General features: G+C 39.5%; 1 protein-coding gene across 2 annotated transcripts; it reads left to right on the top strand.

Moving 5' to 3' along the window:
* Window positions 1-1,721: 1,721 nt before the first annotated feature.
* Window positions 1,722-13,455, top strand: IMPA1 (inositol monophosphatase 1). Of its 2 annotated transcripts, XM_055705343.1 has the most exons (10): window positions 1,722-1,805; window positions 2,310-2,373; window positions 3,654-3,735; window positions 4,915-5,048; window positions 6,980-7,084; window positions 8,377-8,422; window positions 8,563-8,671; window positions 9,410-9,518; window positions 10,973-11,124; window positions 11,558-13,455. In XM_055705343.1, the coding sequence occupies exons 3-10, from the start codon at window positions 3,673-3,675 to the stop codon at window positions 11,674-11,676; spliced, it is 837 nt and encodes a 278-aa protein (XP_055561318.1). In that variant the 5' UTR covers window positions 1,722-1,805; window positions 2,310-2,373; window positions 3,654-3,672; the 3' UTR covers window positions 11,677-13,455. The 2 variants fall into 2 exon arrangements, with proteins under 2 accessions (XP_055561318.1, XP_005432266.1); XM_005432209.4 differs by lacking the exon at window positions 1,722-1,805 and having other exon boundaries at window positions 2,192-2,373.
* The last annotated feature ends 6,608 nt before the right edge of the window (window positions 13,456-20,063 follow it).

Genomic DNA, 20,063 nt, shown 5'->3' on the forward strand with positions numbered 1-20,063 from the left:
CACCTCGGAGTTTTGCCTTTACTTGGTGAGAGACAACAGGGTCAAAAGACCAGAGAAAAACAGCGAAACTAGTATCAGTCAGGCTAGGAAAGGTAAGGGTTTTTTTCCCCTCTGTGACATGCAGAATTAAACTCCATAACTCAGGATAAGTTACAAAGCAGGTATGTTCATTGCGGTGCCGAGTGCAAGGGGGATCGCTCCTCCTAAATTGCACACTTAGTTGTACTCACAATTACATTATTTATACAGTGAAGTTGGTTAATTCTGCCCAAAGTCTGCACCTACTAGCTAATTATTGGTTAGTTGCTTTCTCGCTTCAATTTAAAGGTACAGTTCATTTTAAATTTACTGGGCATGCTCCCCGAGCAGAGCGGGGGATTCACTCTCTTGGGGGAGGGGGGCGCATTTGAGTAGGAGGTCGAGATCTCCCCCTACCTATCCTAGTGTCCTTGAGTCTTATCACTTCAGTAGTTTTTCTTTTAGCGATTAGCACGTCCTTGTCAGAAGGCTGATTTACATTCTTGTGGGGCTCATCGACATCAGTACCAACTGTCCCTTTGAAGTGCTGAGCAGGCTCCTGCCTGCCTGTTGATGGTTCCTGTTACCTATGCAGCTGCTGCCTGCCGAGTTTTAGGGGTTTTTCGCTGTATTTTCTCGCATCATCTGTATAATTTTAATTACAGTGATCTTGAAAATGCATCATTTGAACTTCAAATTGTTTCCAAAAATCTTTTCTGAAAGCCAGAGAGTTTTCTGGAAAATGGTTACCGATTTGGTGTTACTGCAACGAGCAGAGCCGGCAGCAGGGGTGGGGCAGCGCGGGGGCAAGGGCAGCGCTCGCAGGGCTTGAGGAGGGGACCGACAGCCACGCATCGGTCAGACACTGGCTCGGTTTACTGTTTTTAAGCACTGTAACCTGAACTGATTAAACGCTCTTTTACTTCGAGGGGCCTGTTACATTCTTTTTCACGGGCCTTCGTGCTTTTTTTCCCACACGCTAAACAACGCAGTTCCGCTCCCAACAGCGGCGCCCTCGGCTGCTAAAAGCCGAGGCAGACGTCAATCGCGTGCTCCATGGGGGAGCAGTTTCATCCTGCCACGTCCAACTGATTTGAAGAATCAGTCACCAGTATTCGAGTGAGCGGAGATTATCTTTTATTCGGCAGCGCTGGGTGCATGGGGGATCGCTCCACCAAAGTCACGCACAGCCGAAGTGACGAACCATCTCATATTTATACAATAAACCAAATGAATATTCAATTAACGCCTATACATATTCGTTACCTAAACCGTGCCTACTCTCGTTTCGTATGTTAATTAGCTTATCGGTCCTTTGCCTGGAATGTGGTGGTCTTGCAAGTTTGCAGCTAATTCATGTCCTTGTCGACCATCCAGTTTTCTCTAGCAAGGAGATTTAGTGCTCCCTCTAGATAACATTGGAATGTTTCTCATCCTTTTTATAAATAGCCCCTTTTGTTAGAGGAAGAACAGACTCTTTCATAAGTTATTTCCTTAAAACTATATGGTTACGTGACCAATCACCACACCTACACTCCTTGAGCAGGCATATACAATCACAATCGATGTTTATTGTCCCTATTTCGCACCGTTTCTTCATATCACAATTATTAAGAAGATACCGACACTGAAGCCTAATTTCAACATCTTTAGTATTACCTTACCTATCGGCCGGCGCAGGCGCAGGCGCCCCGGCCGGAGGAGGCGGGGAGGCGGCTGCAGCCCGGGCGCCTGCGCACTGGCGCGGCTGCGCCTCGGCGAAGGGGAGCCGGCGGCGGGCGGGAAGGGTGAGCCAGCTCGTACTCCTTCAGCCGCCATTTCGGGGTGCTGGGGGGAGGGCGGCGTGCGCTGCTGCCTGGGGGCTGTATGGCCCGGGGGCCCCGCGGTGGCGTGAGGTGCGCTCGCCTCGGCCCGGCGCGGCCCCCTCGGCCCGGCGCGGCCCCCTCGGCCCGGCGCGGCCCCCTCGGCCCGGCGCGGCCCCCTCGGCCCGGCGCGGCCCCCTCGGCCCGGCGCGGCCCCCTCGGCCCGGCGCGGCCCCCTCGGCCCGGCGCGGCCCCCTCGGCCCGGCGCGCACGCCGCTGCTGTGAGTGCGGGCCCGCGGCGCGGGGGGCGGCGCCTCGCGGGGCACCCGCGGGGGACTGAACTTAAACTGGGGAGGGGGGGCGAGAGGCACTTCCAGTCGGTGTAGGCGCTGGTATTTAACTAGAGTACGTGTTCTGGAGTTACCGTGTTGGTGAGGTTTTAAATGTAAATGTTTGGTTTGTTTTTCTTCTTCTCCTTTGCTACGTGAGGCTGTGCCGTGGTGCTGGATGTCGGTGTGCTTGAAGTTCCGCTAATACTGCCGGGCTTTTACGGGTAACAGAGTAACTTTATCTACTACTATTATACGCAGTTTGTTTCTTGACAGATTATTTCTGGGTTTATATAACAAACAGAACCTCTGCTTTAAAGGCTATGACAAGTAAAGAACATTATCAACGTAACTGAAGCATCATACTCTTCACATTGTAGCTAGCTTTTCTAGGCATCTCTGCCTGTTCAGGAGGAAGGCTGAAGGAGGCAAGGACCATTAGATCAGGGTGATTGGACTGGGTACTCGTGGATCATGTTAATTGCACAGGGGTTTTTTATACTAGTTCAGTGCTGATTTTTTAATGATCGTTTATCTCTAATTTTTGTCAGTCTGCAAGTGTTACGAAACTGTTACCCAGGTCATTGCTTAAAGACTGAATCACTTAAGTAGGAAATACCCAGAAGGCTTCTGAAAGGGCTAGGGCAGAAAAATGAAACGGACTTCCAAAATTCAAAATGCTGTTGTGTCATGGAATAAATTTGTGGTCCTGTTGGGGGTGCAGCAGAAATAATGTATGATGTGCTGATCTGTATCTCACGTTGCTCATGAAAGTAGAGATGCATAGAAGGTAACATTGCTTTGTAATACCTAAGAATATAGGAGGCACTTTGAAATGACTGTGGGATCTTGTAACTTTCTCATGTAGAATGAAAACCTTTTTCATATTTGTGTTTGGAATAAGCCCCAAGAACAAAGCATGGAGGATTGAAATACAGAAAGGATAGATTTTGGGTTTAAGATTTTAATCTTCTAATTTAAGATATTCAGAGTAATGTAAACTGTACTTAAAAATAGACTAAGCTGTATGCCACCAGTTTCTGCAATAAATTACAGTAAAGATTCTAGTGTTTTTAAACAAAAAGGCTCTGAGCTGTACATTGTATTTGAGAATGTGCCTGTGTGTAACAACACTGTTACTTTTCAGAGCCTTTATGTACACTGGGGTCAGTGTCTAAATGTGGAGTCCTTTATATGCATGTATCATTCAAGGCTGAGGCTCTGTACTTGTTAATGTTTTTATGTTGCATCTTTTTGATAATCACAGAATTGGGGGGCGGGGGCAGAAATCTGGTAACTTAGACCAAGCTTACAATATTTTTTAAGTTACCTTGTTTCAGAGTAAGGGATAGGACAAAATTCCATATTCTAGCAAGGACAAAACAGTGCAGTCCAGAACAGGGGGAGTAGAAAATCAGAATTTGTAAAAATAAAAAATAAAATTGAAAAAAAAAAAAGAAGATAAAGCCATAATAATTTTTGTGTTAATCTCTCTTTTTGGTAGGCTGGATATCTAAGAAAAAATGGCAGATCCTTGGCAGGAATGTATGGATTATGCAATTGCTTTAGCAAGGAAAGCTGGGGAGGTAACTATAAACTATTTATAAATGATACTATTTATTGAGTCTAATATGTATGTAGCTTTTGAAGGAGTTTAGTGGTGGATATTCTTCTGAGGAGTGCTTTGTCAAAAACATAAATTGGCAGAATCATTCAGTGATGTTCAGGATTGGAGTGTCTTTCATGTTTACAGCTTAGTTAATTTAAGAAAACAACTTTGCACTTCTCTTTGGATCAGAGTCTGATTAGAGACTTAAGAGGTATCTTTTATTCCTTAAATTTGATTAAAAAAAGAAAATATTCTGATTTGTGGAAAACAAAGAACATCTCAGTTTCCCCCCTTAAGCTGCACCTGTCTGCCTTACTGTTGTACTACCTGAAAGCTGTTGACAGTCTTCCTTGCGAACACATCAATGTTATATAGTGGTTTGTTGTTGGCACAAGGTACCAGGACATGTTCTCTTTGTGAAGACTGCTTTACTTCTGTAAATAAGAAACATCCCTTGCAGTGGCGGTACTTTGCCCGTTTGTGATCCAAGATGGCTTAGAACAAGGAAGAGTTTGCACATCTTGGCAGAGCCTCTGCATAAGAGTGGTTACCAAATGTTCAGTTCTTGGTAGTTCTGCTTGGTACATTTGAATGCTATTGCAGCCAGGCAAGATGGTACATGTACTAATTCTGTCCCCTGCAGCTGCAAAGCCTGCAGAACATTGTCCTTCAATGACCTCATTAAAGTCTTACCTCAGAAAATCTTTCTAAGTTACAGTAAAACAATTCTGTGGTCTGTGAGGCATGGATTTTTGCTTAGGCCAGTTCTGGTAGTTTGAATATCATAAATGCAGCATTTGTCTAAAAGTAGCTGGCTTAAGCTCAGTCATAAGTGTTTCATTCAACTCTGGTATTTAAATTTATAAATCTAAAACCTGCCCTAAGAAAATAGACCTCAGTTTCATGTACCAGTGGATATTGTAGTACTTAGATTTAAGGTCATGTAAAAGTTTGTGCTGAGTAGGGACTGAAGATACATGCGAGGGTAAGCTTCAGCTGCTGCAGTTAAATCCAGGTTTTGTCACTGTTTGTGTTTTGTATGTGCGGTATAGAAAATTACAGTAAAAATTATGCTCAGATTGTTAGGAAAACTAATATTTTTTGTACTGTTGGTGAAGATAGATTATTTTTTTCTTTTTGTTTTGTTTGTGAGCAGATAATCCGTGAAGCACTCAAAGAAGAAATATCTGTTATGACTAAAAGCTCACCAGTAGATCTAGTGACAGAAACTGATCAAAAAGTAGAAAACTTCATTATTTCTTCGATAAAAGAAAAGTATCCTTCTCACAGGTATGACTTCTCGATACATTTTTGATAGAAAAAGGGAGAAGAGGCTGGAAGAAGAAGATGGAAAGTTAATGATTTTGCTTTGTAAAATTTCATTACTATTGGCATGCTTTCAAGTTACAGAATTCTCCCTTACTCTCAATATGTTCAGTTTTTCAGAGTAGCAACATGTTGAAGTTTTGTCCAGGGCTGTAGTAACAAAAGAAGGTGTCCTCAGGATCTACTGACATGAGGTTAGCCTTGCCTAGGGGTTATGCTGAAGGTCACTTCCAGCTGAGCCAGCTGTAAATAACTTCTTGTTTACTTGTGTTGGAGAATCAGAGGTGGCTCCAGCATACCCAGAACCCAAATTTCTTGTCTGATATTGGCTGTTGAAACGAGCATGCATTTGCTGTCTGTGCTGGATGGGTCCTGTGGTACCAAGCGTACCTTTGGCAAATCTCATACAGCTTAAGAACATCAAACCCTCTTAAAAGAAGATAGGATCATCTGATTCTGCGTAACTGAAAGTTTGTCATACAGAATACGGATATTTTTTTTTTTTTAATTATCTGTCCCTTTTTTTCTTCCTCCTGCCCCTCGTGCCCCCCCTCCCCGATAAAGTTGTTCTTGAAGGGTGAACTGTATGTGTTTTACTTACATGAGACATTCTTTCCTATTTTGACATAGTAGCTCAAGTTTAATACAGTTTCCTTAAAGAGGGTGTGCTCACTTTTCTTGCATTTTCTTGGAGATTTTCTTATTGTAGCTGTATATGTGAAACATAATAAATATGTTTATAACTGGAACAACTGAGGTGATGCAAAATGCCAGTAACCTAACCAAATTAGTGTAAGTATACAGACCTGTGGAATGACCTTGAAAGAACAGTTTCTGTCACATTAATAAACATTTTAGAGTACTTTAGCATCTTTTCAATTAGATAATTGATACTGGTGTTGAATTTCTCTTTCTAATGAATTACATGATTAACTATGGAAGTGAAAATGATTGCTCAGAAAGAAATATCATGTTTCAACAAAGCAGCAAATCTTCACAAAGAAAGCGACTGAATAGCTATTGAGGTGGATGAGTAACTCCTAATCAATATTAAAGGGACCTTATTGTTAACTCTCGGCAGTTCTCTTCATTTTACATGTTTGTGGGGGAAGGCATGTGTTTAATGCATACTTTTCATAGGTTGAGTAATATGCAATAAATGTAACAACATAGAAGAGAATTCCACCCACTTAGACTCATCCCAATAATTTTGCAGTTCAAAACAAATATTTTCACAAGCAGCAAAAATTGTGATATTTGGGTGTCTGTAGCACTGTGCCTTGCGTATCTCTTGGGTTTCTTATTATGGTTGAGTGTGCACTCTACCGTACTCTTCAGGAGGGGCTCTGGTTTGGGTTTTATCCCTTTTCCATGTCACCATTTTGTAACCCTTGTAAAATTAAACAGTTTTAAGACTTTCTGTCATATTTGAGTTGAAATCAGACTACAAATTTAACAGTTACTGTAGCGGTCTAACCAGGTGCATATGACCACAAAGGCTTTCTTGCTAAAAAGTAGTGCTTTATAGCACAAATGAACGGAAAGGTATAAATAGCTACAAGTATTCTGACCAAAATTTGATGCTGTTACTGGAAAAAATGTTGAAAACTTCAAGGTTCTGAATGCTAAATTCCAGTAATCAATATTAAAACATATAAATTTCTTTTCCTCATGTACTGTGCTTATTTCTGACATCATAAATATTGATGCAAGGTTGCTCAGATGTGGTTGGTGCTTTCCGAATAGATTGTGTATTTCTTAGCTTTTTACGTATGAATCACTGGTGGTATGAAAACCTGCATCTTGTTTTAAGAATTTTAATTTCAAGGACAGTGGTGTAATTCAGACATTTTTAACAATATCTTTGTATCTTTTAAATGTATTTGCTATTCTAGCTTCATCGGAGAAGAATCTGTTGCAGCTGGAGAGGGCAGCATTTTGACAGATAACCCTACATGGATTATAGACCCTATCGACGGAACTACCAACTTCGTACACAGGTCTACCTTTCATTTTGTTATGTTAGCAACTTCAAATGATTATCTTTTTTCTTCAGTTCCGTGAAAGTAAGGTTTTTTCACTTTTAAATGGCTTTGAAAGAGATACTATGAACTTGTTAATAGTTATAAATTGTTATTGCATTTACTGAGAACCATTGGGCATTTTTTGTAATCTTTTTTGTATTTCTGTAAGTATTACAATAGCTCTGTAACCAACAGCAGTTGTTCCATGAGAGGCTCATACTGTATAGCAGGAGTCAGCAGCCTTTGGCGCAGGTGCCAAAGATAGGTGGACAAATGTTAACAGCAAAGCAAGAAGACTCAGAATTAGGAGTTGCAGTAATTTCAGGGAGGTGGTAACAGCACCAAGTCCAGATTTCCAAGAAATTTCAAATTCGTTAAGATCTAGGAGCTGCTACCATGAAATAAAGCAGAATATCACCAGTAACTGTCTAGTGATATTTTGCACGAGGATGAGGAGGATACTTTCAGTGTAATGCTGACTGCCTATTCCTTCTGTCTTTGAAACATGATAGATTTTAACCCTGACGAGTTTTTCTGAGATTACTTGATTCCAGCTGTGAAATAACTGCCACTGTGTGCACCATGGCTTTAAACAGCTGGTGAATCATGCTAAATAATGTGTTCAAAAAGCTCAAAGAAAAGAACCATTTTGCTGTTTTTTACAGAATTAAAAATCTGTATTTTTTGCAGATAGTAATTAAAGCAAAAGTTTGGGAACTTCAAGTTTGGAAGAGTAAAAAATAATTAAAAAATTGATTGGTTGATCATTAAAAACTTAGCCTGAGATGCATTTCACCATGTTCTCTGTACTCCCACTGGTTCACTCTTCCCCCTGCATTCTTCCTTCTCACTTCAATATCTGTCTGTCTTTGTTGCTTGGGGGGAGAGGTGACTGGCTTCTTTGATGAGACCATTTTGGCCAGCTTCTTCCTTCTGAGAAAGCCTCTGCGCTACTAACCTTGCTTTGGCTATAAGATGACAGTCCCAAAGCTGGTAACAACTGTAACAGGGGTGACAGTCTCTAAGCTGTAACAGGCTTAGTTTCAGTGTGTGGAAAAGTTTGTATTTTAAACAGTAATTAGTGTTGTTGGATCTGTTTTCATAGTAAATTGTACAAATTCCAGAAAACTGGTATTTTCTGTATAGTCCAGGTTTCTTTCTGAAATGTATGTTACATTTAACTGAACGTTGTTTTTATTAAGCGTAAGCATGGTAATGAAAGAAGCATAGAATCTCACTATAAATTAGTGAAATGTTTTGTTTTGTAGGTTTCCATTTGTGGCAGTTTCAATTGGCTTTGTTGTAAACAAAAAGGTATACTTTTTATTACTTAATACCTAATCAATCAAAAACAAATTAATTCCTTGTTGCTAGTTATAACTAAGGTCTATATTTTCACAGTAAATAGGAAGAAAGGGAAAAAACCCTCAAGGTACCTTTACTTTTTCTTGCAGATAGAATTTGGAATTGTGTATAGTTGTATAGAAGACAAGATGTATACTGCCAGAAAAGGAAAAGGTGCATTCTGCAATGGTCAAAAACTTCAAGTATCGGGCCAAGAAGGTAAGTTGAACCGTGTGCTTATTTCTGGCAATTACATTTATTTTGCAAATGAGGCATCAACAGTTCTAGACCTGGATATAGTCCTGTTTCTTGGCTCATAGAGCCATTTCATGGCTTTGTTTTGCAAAGAGGCTTTTTTGGGCCATGGGTTGTTCAGTTTTGAGGAACAGCTTTTATGTTTTCTTTGATGCATATAACATGCTTGTGATCTTTACAAAATCAGGACTCTGCAACTGAGGATTTTATTCTCTTGTGTGTTGGGGGTGTGTGTGTGTTTTTAATTCCCTGTATATCTGCAGTCTGTCTGTGATTGTTCTTTAGAGTCTGTAGCAAATCTACCAAACAAGGCAGCTTCTTTCAGGTGTGAACTAGTGGTTTAAATCAGTATCACTCTTCTATACTTATTTATTATGTAAAGTAAAAACCCCACCATTAAGGTGAGACCTTTAAAGATCTGAGGACTGTTATAATTCTGATAGCAATAGAACTTTATTTAGTAACTACATCGATTAATGTATATACATAATTAAAGCAGATCTGCTTTGTTTGCTGTATTATATTTTTTCGTGACATTTTCCATGTAATAACAGATTTTTATACACCCAATATATGTCATATTCATATTTAAATACCTTACTTTTATTCAGTCTGGTAAGAAAGCAATGAAGTAAACTCTGCTAATTACTGTTGTTATATAAGTTGTACTGTTGGAAACATGAGTTTTTGTTTCTTTTCCAGACATTACAAAGTCCCTTTTGGTAACAGAATTGGGATCCAATCGTGATCCAGAGACTATAAAAATAATTCTTTCTAACATGGAAAGACTTCTCAGTATTCCCATTCATGGGTAAGATGCTTCCTAATTTTTAAATTTACTGATAGTGTTAATGTTGTAAATATGATCATTTTTAGGAAGGGTTGGTTGCATGATATTGGACACTTTAAATGTGAAATACGATTTAAAAGTTTTTGTCTAGTGGCTTCTAAGTATGTTTAACTTTTTCAAGCAGGGACATGTACAAGAGAGCCCTAACAATAACAATAAATATTGAGAAGCAAAGCATGTTTGGTGTTGTAGAACTGAAAAGTATTGTATTTTACTAGTTACAAAAATGAAAGAATTTTGTGTGTGTCCACCCCCTGAAACACATAAGAAGTAAAACTGGATAAACAGAAGCTATATGACATTTCTTTTCCCTGTAGTAATGAAAATCGTTGTGGTTTCTTTAATGTTAGGAGGCAAAAGTAGATCTCCCTTTCCCCTTTCAACACCACACAATTTTTTCTGAATTTGTCCCAAGTAGTTGAAATTGTCCATAACCTGTTCTTTCTGTGGTCACATTGCCTGGTTCCTGTCCTCCAGATAAGCCAAAGCCTACATTTCTGCAAGCCATTTTACATCTAAAGGTGGTTTCACTAGACAGTGTTTTATTACTCAACCGTACTCATGTTTCTGATCTAAAACGGGTTGTAGTTTTATGCTGAGGTTTTCAGGATTCTCGTTTTGACACTTAAGGTGTAGAATTTTTTTCTGCTTTCCAAAAGTCAACTGATGTCACTAAAGAATGTATGTTGAATTGTAAGTAGGGAGTACATTTTAGATATGTTGTCAGTTCAACTTTGGTATTTTATTTGTAAACAATAAATTGATATTGGGATTGATTTAAGTTGCTTCTTGCAGTAACTTTGCTGCTATTGGTTACAAGTTAATGTACATTTTACTGATAATTGAAATAACTACAGTTATTTGTACAAGTCACACTAAGTGCATCAACATTTCCAAAAGAAAGTGGAATTTGTAACACAAGGGTTTTTATAAAGTTATCCAGACCGAATTCATGCTGTGTAATTTATTTTTTTGATTACGGCTGTTAGGGTTTTTTTCAAGTCAGAGATACTTAACTGAGTATCATCAGAGGAACTGAAGTTCATTGCTGAGAACCGTGTACACTCTAATTCTTGTATTCGAAAAGCAAAGTAGAATATCTGTTATTTTTTCATTGGTGGGTATCTTCCCTAATATGTTTTAGTTTAAGAAGTTGTTTAATATGTGTTTGCAGTCTTAAGACAAAATTCTTTAGTGGAATTTGTAAATGTAATTTCTGGAAATTTGCTGTATTTGGAGAGTTCTTCAAGCTACTTAAGCAAAACTTCATACCCAATTTTTTATTTGTTTCACTGCAGCATTCCACTACATTTTGTCTAGCTCAGTTCGCTTTGCATATGATGCTTCTGTGTTCTCTGTGCAGTGTACACAGTACAAACTGTTCTCAATTAAAAAAACAACTATGTCTCCTTTAGGATTAGAGCTGTTGGTACAGCAGCTGTGAACATGTGCCTTGTGGCAACCGGTGGAGCTGATGCCTATTATGAAATGGGGATTCACTGCTGGGATATGGCAGGGGCTGGAATCATTATTACTGAAGCAGGCGGAGTACTGCTAGATGTATCAGGTAAATACTCAGGCATTCATGGAACTCTTTTGTCCTTACGAGTAACTAGTTGGGAAGAAAAAATAGCTGAAATGAGAAGGCAAAGAGGTCTTTCAACCCTCCTTCAAAGTTACCACTACTGAACAGAGTTCCCACCCAGTTAATAGACAGTCAGTTGCATGTTCTTGAGCTACAAGGCAAACTTTGTTTGCTTTGCTTTACTCCTATGGCTGAGCATCTGGAAAAGTGAAAAAAGGCAGTAAACATACACTGAACAGAATTCAAATGTAGCTCATACAAGGTACCTGTTGTTAAATGCATTTATATCCAGGGGTGAAATTTGGTCCTAAGTAGGAATGTATAATTTACACTTGATTTTTTGAATGCTCATTTTCTTACCAACTTTTAATTTTCTCCAGATAAAGGTAGTTACTTTGCTTGCTTTGATTTCTAGGTGGACCATTTGATTTGATGTCTCGAAGAATAATTGCAGCAAGTAGTCGAGCTATAGGAGAGAGAATAGCCAAAGCACTTCAAATAATTCCTCTGAAAAGGGATGATGCAACTAACTGAATACCAAAACTTCACCTTAAATGTAATTATATAATGTTGTCTCATACTCCCATGTGTTGGTTGTTCTGCACCTCGAATGTGATAAAAAGATAGATAAGTAGGTGATAGTCTTTCAGTACTGGTGTGACTACTAAATAGTGTTTTGAGATTGGACCAATATTCTAAGTAAGCTTTTACTGTTAAGTATTTTATTTAACATCACAATTACACAGATATCTCTAAAAAGAAGCAAATATATACAGGTAATATTTTAAAGTTTTGTGTTACACTGGAAGGCATAGCAAGAGACTGTTTGATGTATAGATAAATAAAAATCTCTAGTTGACAAAACAAAATTCACTGTCTTAACACCACATCATCATATCGATCCTGAACCCCAAAAGACAAAGGCATTACTATTGATCCAGTCCATCTCATCTGTTTTCTTTGATGTCACCAGTTTATCCATTTCCTTAATTTGTTACAGATTTTTGTAGAGGTAACTGATACATTTGCAAATTTTTTTTAGTTGCTTGTAATTTTGGCTCTGATTTAAAGCCTTCATTACTTATCTGTCATTGGTTTTGTAGTCAGCATTGTAGCTTTCTTACAGTAGATAAACACAATCTCTTCTTTAGCCCTTTATGTGGCCAGTATCCGTGTAAGTTCCTTACAGTTGGCAAAAATTAAAATAGTTACTGTGCCAGAAAATATGTGCATCTCCCAGAAATAAGTTCTGAGCACACCTTCTATCACTAGTTGATTTACCATAATTTAAAATGAAGTATGATTTGCATTTGACCATTCTGATCAGCTGGTACTAGGTCCTCTTATTCTTGGCAGTTACAATTCCTGTTAATTTTGCGTGGGTTTCTCCGTGAATGAGTGTGTTTCAAAGTCTAAGGAATCATTAAAATCCAAGAGAGTTTTCAGTAACTCAGCTGATAAAAGAATAAGCACATAGTCCAGATGTTTTACATCATCTTCTGTAAATTATAAAAGCAGCGACCAACCAGGATCAGGTTTCCATTGTGTTATGGAGTGTACAGGCACAAAAGAAGATACGTATCTAAACGTATCTTTATAAATCTAAGAAACAGTAGTAATCTCGTTCTTGTTGTCAGTTGTTCTGAACTTTGAAAACTATACTGGTTCTTTGAATTTTTGTGTATGAGTGTTAAAAGTATCAGTACACTGTTCAAATAATTAATGCACTTTAAAAAAAGACTTAACTTAAGTCGGTTTTTAGACTGATTTTTCAGTGTCTAAAGTTTCCTAAAGAAAGTTGTATCATTCATGATCCAGTGAAGACAGCAATGCTTTGAAAAAACCTGACTTTTGTACTGCTGTCCCACTATTTTTAATTTGGAGAATGGTGTTCTCTGCCTTGATGTTTCAACAGATCTCTTATTATAAATTTCAGTCTTTTATATCAGTTTATTTTTGCATATTTTGCAGAAATATTTAATTTGAAGTTGTATATGATGCCAGATGATCAATGTTAATGAGATCAGCCTGCTATTTAAAGGTCTTGTCAAAAAAACAGACTTAATTTTGCTTTTTAAATTCCGGTTGACAAGGATAGAAACTTTTTGAGCATTTCAATGTAACTTTGTTGCTGTAAATGATGAGGGATCGTCATTATTTCTTGAGAAGTGTCTCCTGTACCATTTCTGTGGCTTTTGTATAACAAATTCTGTGTAACTTCTAAAAACTGATTTATTTGTGAAATAGAAACATGTCTAAAAAATACTTGAGATGGGAGAACACATTCAAAATAAATATGTTGTAGCAGCAGCAGCTTCAGGTGTGTGTTTCCTTTCTTAATATTCATCATTACAGTGCTGGGTCCCAACAAGCTGGAATTGTGGGCTTCAGACTTTCTCTGCATTGAACGCTTTTTCTTCTTGGCCGCTGAGGTACATAGATCATAAACTGTTGTGCCTTTAGATAAGTGGGATTATTTATATACCTGCAATAGGTTTTTAGAGTGAATATTCCAACATCTTCCAGTGAGATCATGGTGCATTAGTCATGTGTGACCTCAGAGCTCAAACTTTATGAACTGTCTTGCCTGTGATTTGTTTTGGAGGCCCAACAGGTGGTTGAAGTGTGTAGCCTTCTCAATGTTAGTTTTCCTAATAATGCTCTTTGAGGAAAAATTTAGATCAATTTTCCATCTTGGCAGTCTCAATTTGCATTGGAGACCAGCCTATTTTTTTTTTTTTTTCAATGTATAAATGGTAGCTTTTATCAATTACCTGCTTTGAATTTCAGTCTCCCTTTTAGGGGGATTAGAAATCCCTGTTTGCTACTTTGCTAAGCATTATCTTCTCAGATAACTCTTCATCTAATACATAGTCACTTCATTATGTGAAAGGACACTGAAATGTAATCACTAAGTTTAGAGGCATTTTTGGTTTTGTGCTAGTTGCAATTTTCGCTAATTTTTGTAGTGTTTTCTGTAGTAAAACAAGACACGATTGCTGTGTAATCAAAATACTTTTGAGAGATTATATGTGAGAGGTCATCCCTGAATGTTCAAAACAATAAAATACTTGGTTTTGTTGCTTTGAAAGATGGAGTGACGGAGATAATAATCTGATTTTTTTATCATTTAAGATAAAATTATATATTTACAGGGTAGCTTTTGCTGGGCAATGAGACAATCTGAAAGGAAAATCAGTTAACACAGATTGAACAGACAGACTGTCAAATTAAGATCATGAATGCTCCTCATGAAGACATCAACAATCCAGTATACAGGAAGCTTCTTTGCGTAGCTTTTCAGTGAACAACCTGGTGAATTCTACTATGGTTTGAATCTTCGAGTGAAGAACACCCAAAACTTCTAAGTGCAAAGAGGAGGAGATCTGGCAGATAGATTCAGCAACTGGAGCAAGTGAAAAACTCCAAGAAATTAAATGAAAGGACAACATGGACAAATTCAACCAGTCCCTTCACCTTTACTTCAAGAATTTGGCTGAATGGTCAACATCATCGCTACAGTTGCGACGAAGCCTATTGCTATTAACAGAAGTCTTCAGAGTAGAGGTATTGATTTTTAGCCTGAGACTAAAACAATCAGTACTACAAAATAGGTAATACTGATTATTAGCACCGTTTATGTATGAAAAAGGGGAGGTAGCCTTAGTGTACCATCCTGAGTGTCACCTGTGTTCGCTTGCCCTGTCTATTTGTTGATATTCCGATGATTTGTGATTGGTTTCAATGACAACCTGCAAAGCTCGGTTCCTTTCCAATAGATTCAATCTTTCAGAGCTTTTCCCAGCATGAAATATTGCCAAAGGCAAAGTCATAAAAGGCTTTGGGCTCTCGTGCAGCCCTGTTAAGCAGCCCTGCAGAGCCTCCCTCCCCTGCTCCAGCCCCCACCCACCCAGTGACATACGGACTATTCCTTATATCTGTGACCCAAAGCTGTGGTTTTAATTCTTCATAGTCTAATGTCTAGGTGTGAACCAAGTGTTCTGAATAGATATAAAACATCAACCTGTGACCTCGGTATGAAGCAATTTAAGTAAGGGAGATCTCTTTTCCTGAGCTTGTTCCCATCCCCTCAAAACCAGCTGCTAATTTAGATCTATTCGTTACTGGTGAGTGAAGTAATTGCTTCACAAATCTGATCCTGTTACTGAAGTGCCGACAAGCAACTTTCCAACAGCATGTTGGTTTTGGATCTACAGCAGGTGGCACAGCTTCCCTTGTTTGCACAAACTCCAGGCATCAGATGGACATTGTCAGTGACATGACACCTCGGGAGTCTGTGCCAGTGGCAGAGTCAACCAGATCTCCCGAACAACATAATCCATTTGATCTCTGCATTATTGCTTGTCCTGCACTAAAAGTGATAGTGAATGTAGTCTGTCACATCACTTTGGTTTGGACCATCTTCACACAAAGATCCGCAGCTCCTGAAATGTCCTCTGTGCCCGCTATCTGTTGTCTGCCTGCTACAACAACAGGGCAAATGAAATACAATATACTTCAAAGCCACGTGCAACATCCAGAACAAACAAACGGGGGACTGCGCTCAGCTGAGAGAACATTGTGCCACTGTATTAAAGAGCTACAAACTCTCGTCTGTTTGAGGATGATGGATTAGATCTCCCACAATAGAGCAGAAGTAATTTCCTAGCGTAATTCAAGCGAGTAAGATGCTAGTGATAATGGTGTGTGTAGATCCTGTTCCAGAAGTTTGTAGCCTATGTTGGTGACTGCTTGTCATGGTTACACCCTGGGCAGCAACCAAGCGCCACGCAGCTGCTCGCTCGTTGCCCGCACAGTGGGATGAGCAAGGGAATTGGAAAAGTGAGAAAACTTGTGGGTTGAGATAAAGACGGTTTAACGGGTTAAAAAAAAAGCTGCACGTGCAAGCAGAGCAAAACAAGGAATTTGTTCACTACTTTGCATTGGTAGGCAGGTGTTTGGCCATGTCTTAGAGAGCAGGGCCCCATCATGTGTAATGGTTACTTGGGAAAACAAACACCGTAATGCTGGATGTCCCCAGCTTTGTTCTTCTTTCCCCAGCTTATATACTCAGCATGACATCATATGATATGGGATATCCCTTTGGCCATTTCGAGTCACCTGTCCTGGCTGTGCCCCCTCCCAACTCCTTGTGCCCCTCCAGCCCTCCAGCAGGGCCCAAGAAACTGAAAAGTCCTTGACTTGGTATAAACATCACCCAGCAACAACCAAACCCATCCGTGTGCTGTCAGCATTGTTCTCACACCAAATCCAAAACACAGCGCTGCACCAGCTGCTAGGAAGAAAATTAACTCTGTCACAGCTGAAACCAGGATACCGCTACATTAGCTTGAGTTTATGCATTGTTTTTTTTACTCTTGGTTTGCACAGTTGCAGTGATGGTTTTTACACTGAGATGTTTCTCCCTACAACAATGTCGCTTTAGTTAGGAATCAGGCATTCTGTACACCCATTTAAGTGAAAGGACAAGAAGCCCAAAATACAACAGCAAACTGCACCACAGTAGTAGGTAACAACAGAAAAACCTACCCCCTTTTTGTGCAGTGGAAGATCAAGATTTATGTTTTGTTACGTCTGTCTTTAGCTCAGCAGAGACCACACTTAACAACCATGTAACACACTGAATTTGGAGGAAGTGATACCACCTCAAACACTTGAGAACTAATTTTGCAGGACTTCCTCAACTTGCTGTGTTAAATCTTCCTCCTTTGCCATCCCTTGCAGAGATGGTTCTGTACTATTTATCCTGCCTGTGTGTGCAGGTGGAGTACATTCTCAGAGAAGATCCATGCAGACTCAAAGCAAGCCATGCACCTCACCATGCCTCACAAAGCACTAGATGGCAGCTGGAGCCAGGAAAACACTAGAAGGCCCAGGGTTCCTTGTTTATAACGGAGACTCCCTTTTCCATTCCTCCCTCCCATCCTCCTGCTCTCTGTAATTATCGTTTGATACAACTAAGACCATATCAGAATTATTCAAAATAATTATACCACAAGTTTTTGGGGACTTGGTCTCTGTGTTTCTGTGACTTGACAAGAAATTTGAAACAGGGCTTGTGTCAGCAGCATCAACAGTCCCTACTGTTGAATAGAAGTCTATTGAAGATTGTGATTATCTATCACAAGAACATGAATATGAATTCTAAAATAAAGATAAAAGCTGCGTAAATGATCAGATTATACTGCATTTAAGGCTGTAGTCATTTCCCCTAGAGTTTTGCTGTCATAAATAAGGACATGGCTTTTAGAAGCCTTTTTTTAAACCAAATAGATAATCTTCTAGGCAAGCATGCATCTGTATGCATGTATCTGTATGCAGATAAAACAGCCCTTTCATCATCATCCACAGATTGTCCCATTTGGGACCACAAACCCAGGCACAAATGACCAGCTCTTTACGGCCTTTGATATGCAACTGTTTTATTTTCGAAAGAGAACACAAGCCCAGTCTTTTGCCTCCAAATGTGTCGTGATGTTGTAAAGGAACTTTACCAGCTGTGTCTACATTGTCCCTATACCATACAGCATATTGAAACTACATTTTTCAGAACCTGTTCAAGCGTGGATAGGTAACTCATCCCCTTATTTCTTTATTTCACAGATCTGTGTGCTGCATCCTCTAAAAAGTTTCTCTGTATTTGTGACCTTGCCCAGGAAGGTAGTGTCCTGGAGTGCCAGTGCATTACTGACTGAAGGTTCGCTGTTTATGTCAGCAGGGCTGGTTGAGGACTGCCTCAGCAGTGCTGTCAGGAAAAAGACTTTCCTGGCCCCCTGTAATACATCTGGAGGTGCCCTGCTAGATCACACTATCCAGAACACGCCTAGCGTGAGCACACTGCCAAGCGCATCTGCGCAGGCTTTTGGGCAGACCCCAAGGTACTCTGCTTCCCAACAGTGAGTAGCAAAAGGAAAGATATGTCCTGAAGTGTCTGCAACGTACAGGTCAGGGTGACTTAAACTGAGCAAGTTACTGTAGTGTGGATCAGCGTGATAGAACTCTCTTCTGCTGTGACTTCTTGATGATGTTGCAATACAGCTACACACTTCTTCCTCCAGCTGTCCTCAGTTGCAAATCCCCCTTTGGACAAGAGAAAAGCTCCAAATGCTGTTTCTGGCAGTGGGGACCTGGGCTGAGGGCAAATAGCCACAGGAGAGTCCCAGCTGAGGATATGTGTCAGCCTGGGGAATGCATGGGGGTGTGTGTGATATTGGGGAAGGTAGGGAAGGGGCTGGCCAGAGAAGGCCAACAACAACAGGTAGCTGCAAAAGGGACAAGAGGTCCTAGTTTGGGACCAGCTTATATTAGTACTTACAGGGAATTCTTCTAGTTTTAGAGAGGTCATTCTTTTCTAGCTCTCATGATGAACAAGCAGACTGACATCTATGTAGTTTTTCTATATAGCCATAGAGAAAGCCCCTGTAGAGATGTTTAATTTTCTATAGCTCTTTCTAGAATAAAAAAAAAAGTTAGTTAATTCAGGTCTATGTGTTCATCAGGATGACTTTATGTATTATTAATGGTAGAAACCTTAACTTTACTGGATGTTTGCATTGGCCTCTTGTAAGCAAACAGCTAAAAATTCTTATTATTTTCACCTCACGACTGAAAGCTAAAAATAATAAAAACTCCTTTTATTTCTGCTTCATTATACCTGAAATTGTGATTACAGTTCTGAATAGTCCTCCAGAAAAACACATTTAAAAGTGAGTAATGGTTCATGTTATTAGAAATTCCTGTTTCAATATTTATTCAGGTATAATTAGCAACGTATTAGCTGTGTAAAAGTAAATTGTCTCCCACTTCATTTGTGCACCTTGCTCAGCTCCCTATGCTGAAATGGAATTCATAATGATAAACTGTCATAGCAGGGGGACGTTAAAAGCTTTGCTCCTGTAGGCACTTAGATCTTAATAGCAGTTTCCACTGAAAGGAACTGCAAACCCAGACATAATGATTCCCATCAACAGTTGTTTGTGTACCTGATGCTGAAAAACACTGCTATTCAGTCAACTGAACCAATTAAGGGAGAAAATAAGTCTTCCACTAGTGTACACTCTTGTTTTGTTTATTTCTCCTATCTTTTATTTAAATATAATGGAAAATCAATAACTAGTATATTCCATCAGAAGTATTTCTTTCTGTTTCTGGTGTACCTGCCAACTACTTAGCCTAATACTTGATACTTTAGGAAATGCCAGCCCAACTCCATATACGCTCAAGTTCATTCATCCAGTTCAGCAAGCTCTCTTACTAGTATTTATTTCTTCTTCTTCCTGAAGTTTTCTTTGCAATCTTCAATGCATCTCAACTGAAGTAATGTTGATAATGTTCCCTTGGGAATCCAGGGTAGAGAGCTGATTGCCTCATTTTCCATGCAACAAACATGGAGAACTAGAAACTCCTCAAAACAGAGCAGTCTTCAGCTGGAAGTTCTTAAAATTAATCGGTAGGCAAAGCTGAAGAATGGCAATGTGTCTCGAATCCTTTTCCTAGCAGATATTTAAAACCAGACCTCAAAAAAAGATGTAGCAGAGACTGAAGTTGCTGGTGAAATGAAATTCACTGAGAGTTGTTAAATTTAAATCAAATCTGTCTCAAGAAGTTCTTGAGCCAGAAGAGCCTGATAGCTAGGAGTGTACAGGGTGGGAAGTTTTCTTGCGGTTCTCCTGTTCTTATTGCGGCACCAGAGCAGAAACCATTTTTTCTCATGGCCAGAGACAAAGGCATCTACCTTGTGCAGGAGGCAGAGCATGCTCACAGCCCACGTTTAGTTCCTTCTCTGCTTGAGGAAACAGACCTCCGATCTTGGAGAGTCTTCTGACTACCAAAGAAGAGTTTGAGGTTCATTGGACTGGAGAGCAAGCAACAAAGACATTAGGGGTGTAGTTTTCTGGATA

The sequence above is a fragment of the Falco cherrug genome, chromosome 3, assembly GCF_023634085.1.
Source record: "Falco cherrug isolate bFalChe1 chromosome 3, bFalChe1.pri, whole genome shotgun sequence".
Lineage (NCBI taxonomy): Eukaryota > Metazoa > Chordata > Aves > Falconiformes > Falconidae > Falco > Falco cherrug.

Coding starts and splice junctions, on each gene's coding strand:
- IMPA1 (XM_055705343.1), top strand. CDS start 3,673: ATGGCAGATCCTTGGCAGGAATGTATGGATTATGCAATTGCTTTAGCA. Junction 3,736..4,914: donor TAGCAAGGAAAGCTGGGGAG/GTAACTATAAAC, acceptor GTTTGTGAGCAG/ATAATCCGTGAAGCACTCAA. Junction 8,672..9,409: donor TCAAGTATCGGGCCAAGAAG/GTAAGTTGAACC, acceptor TTTCTTTTCCAG/ACATTACAAAGTCCCTTTTG.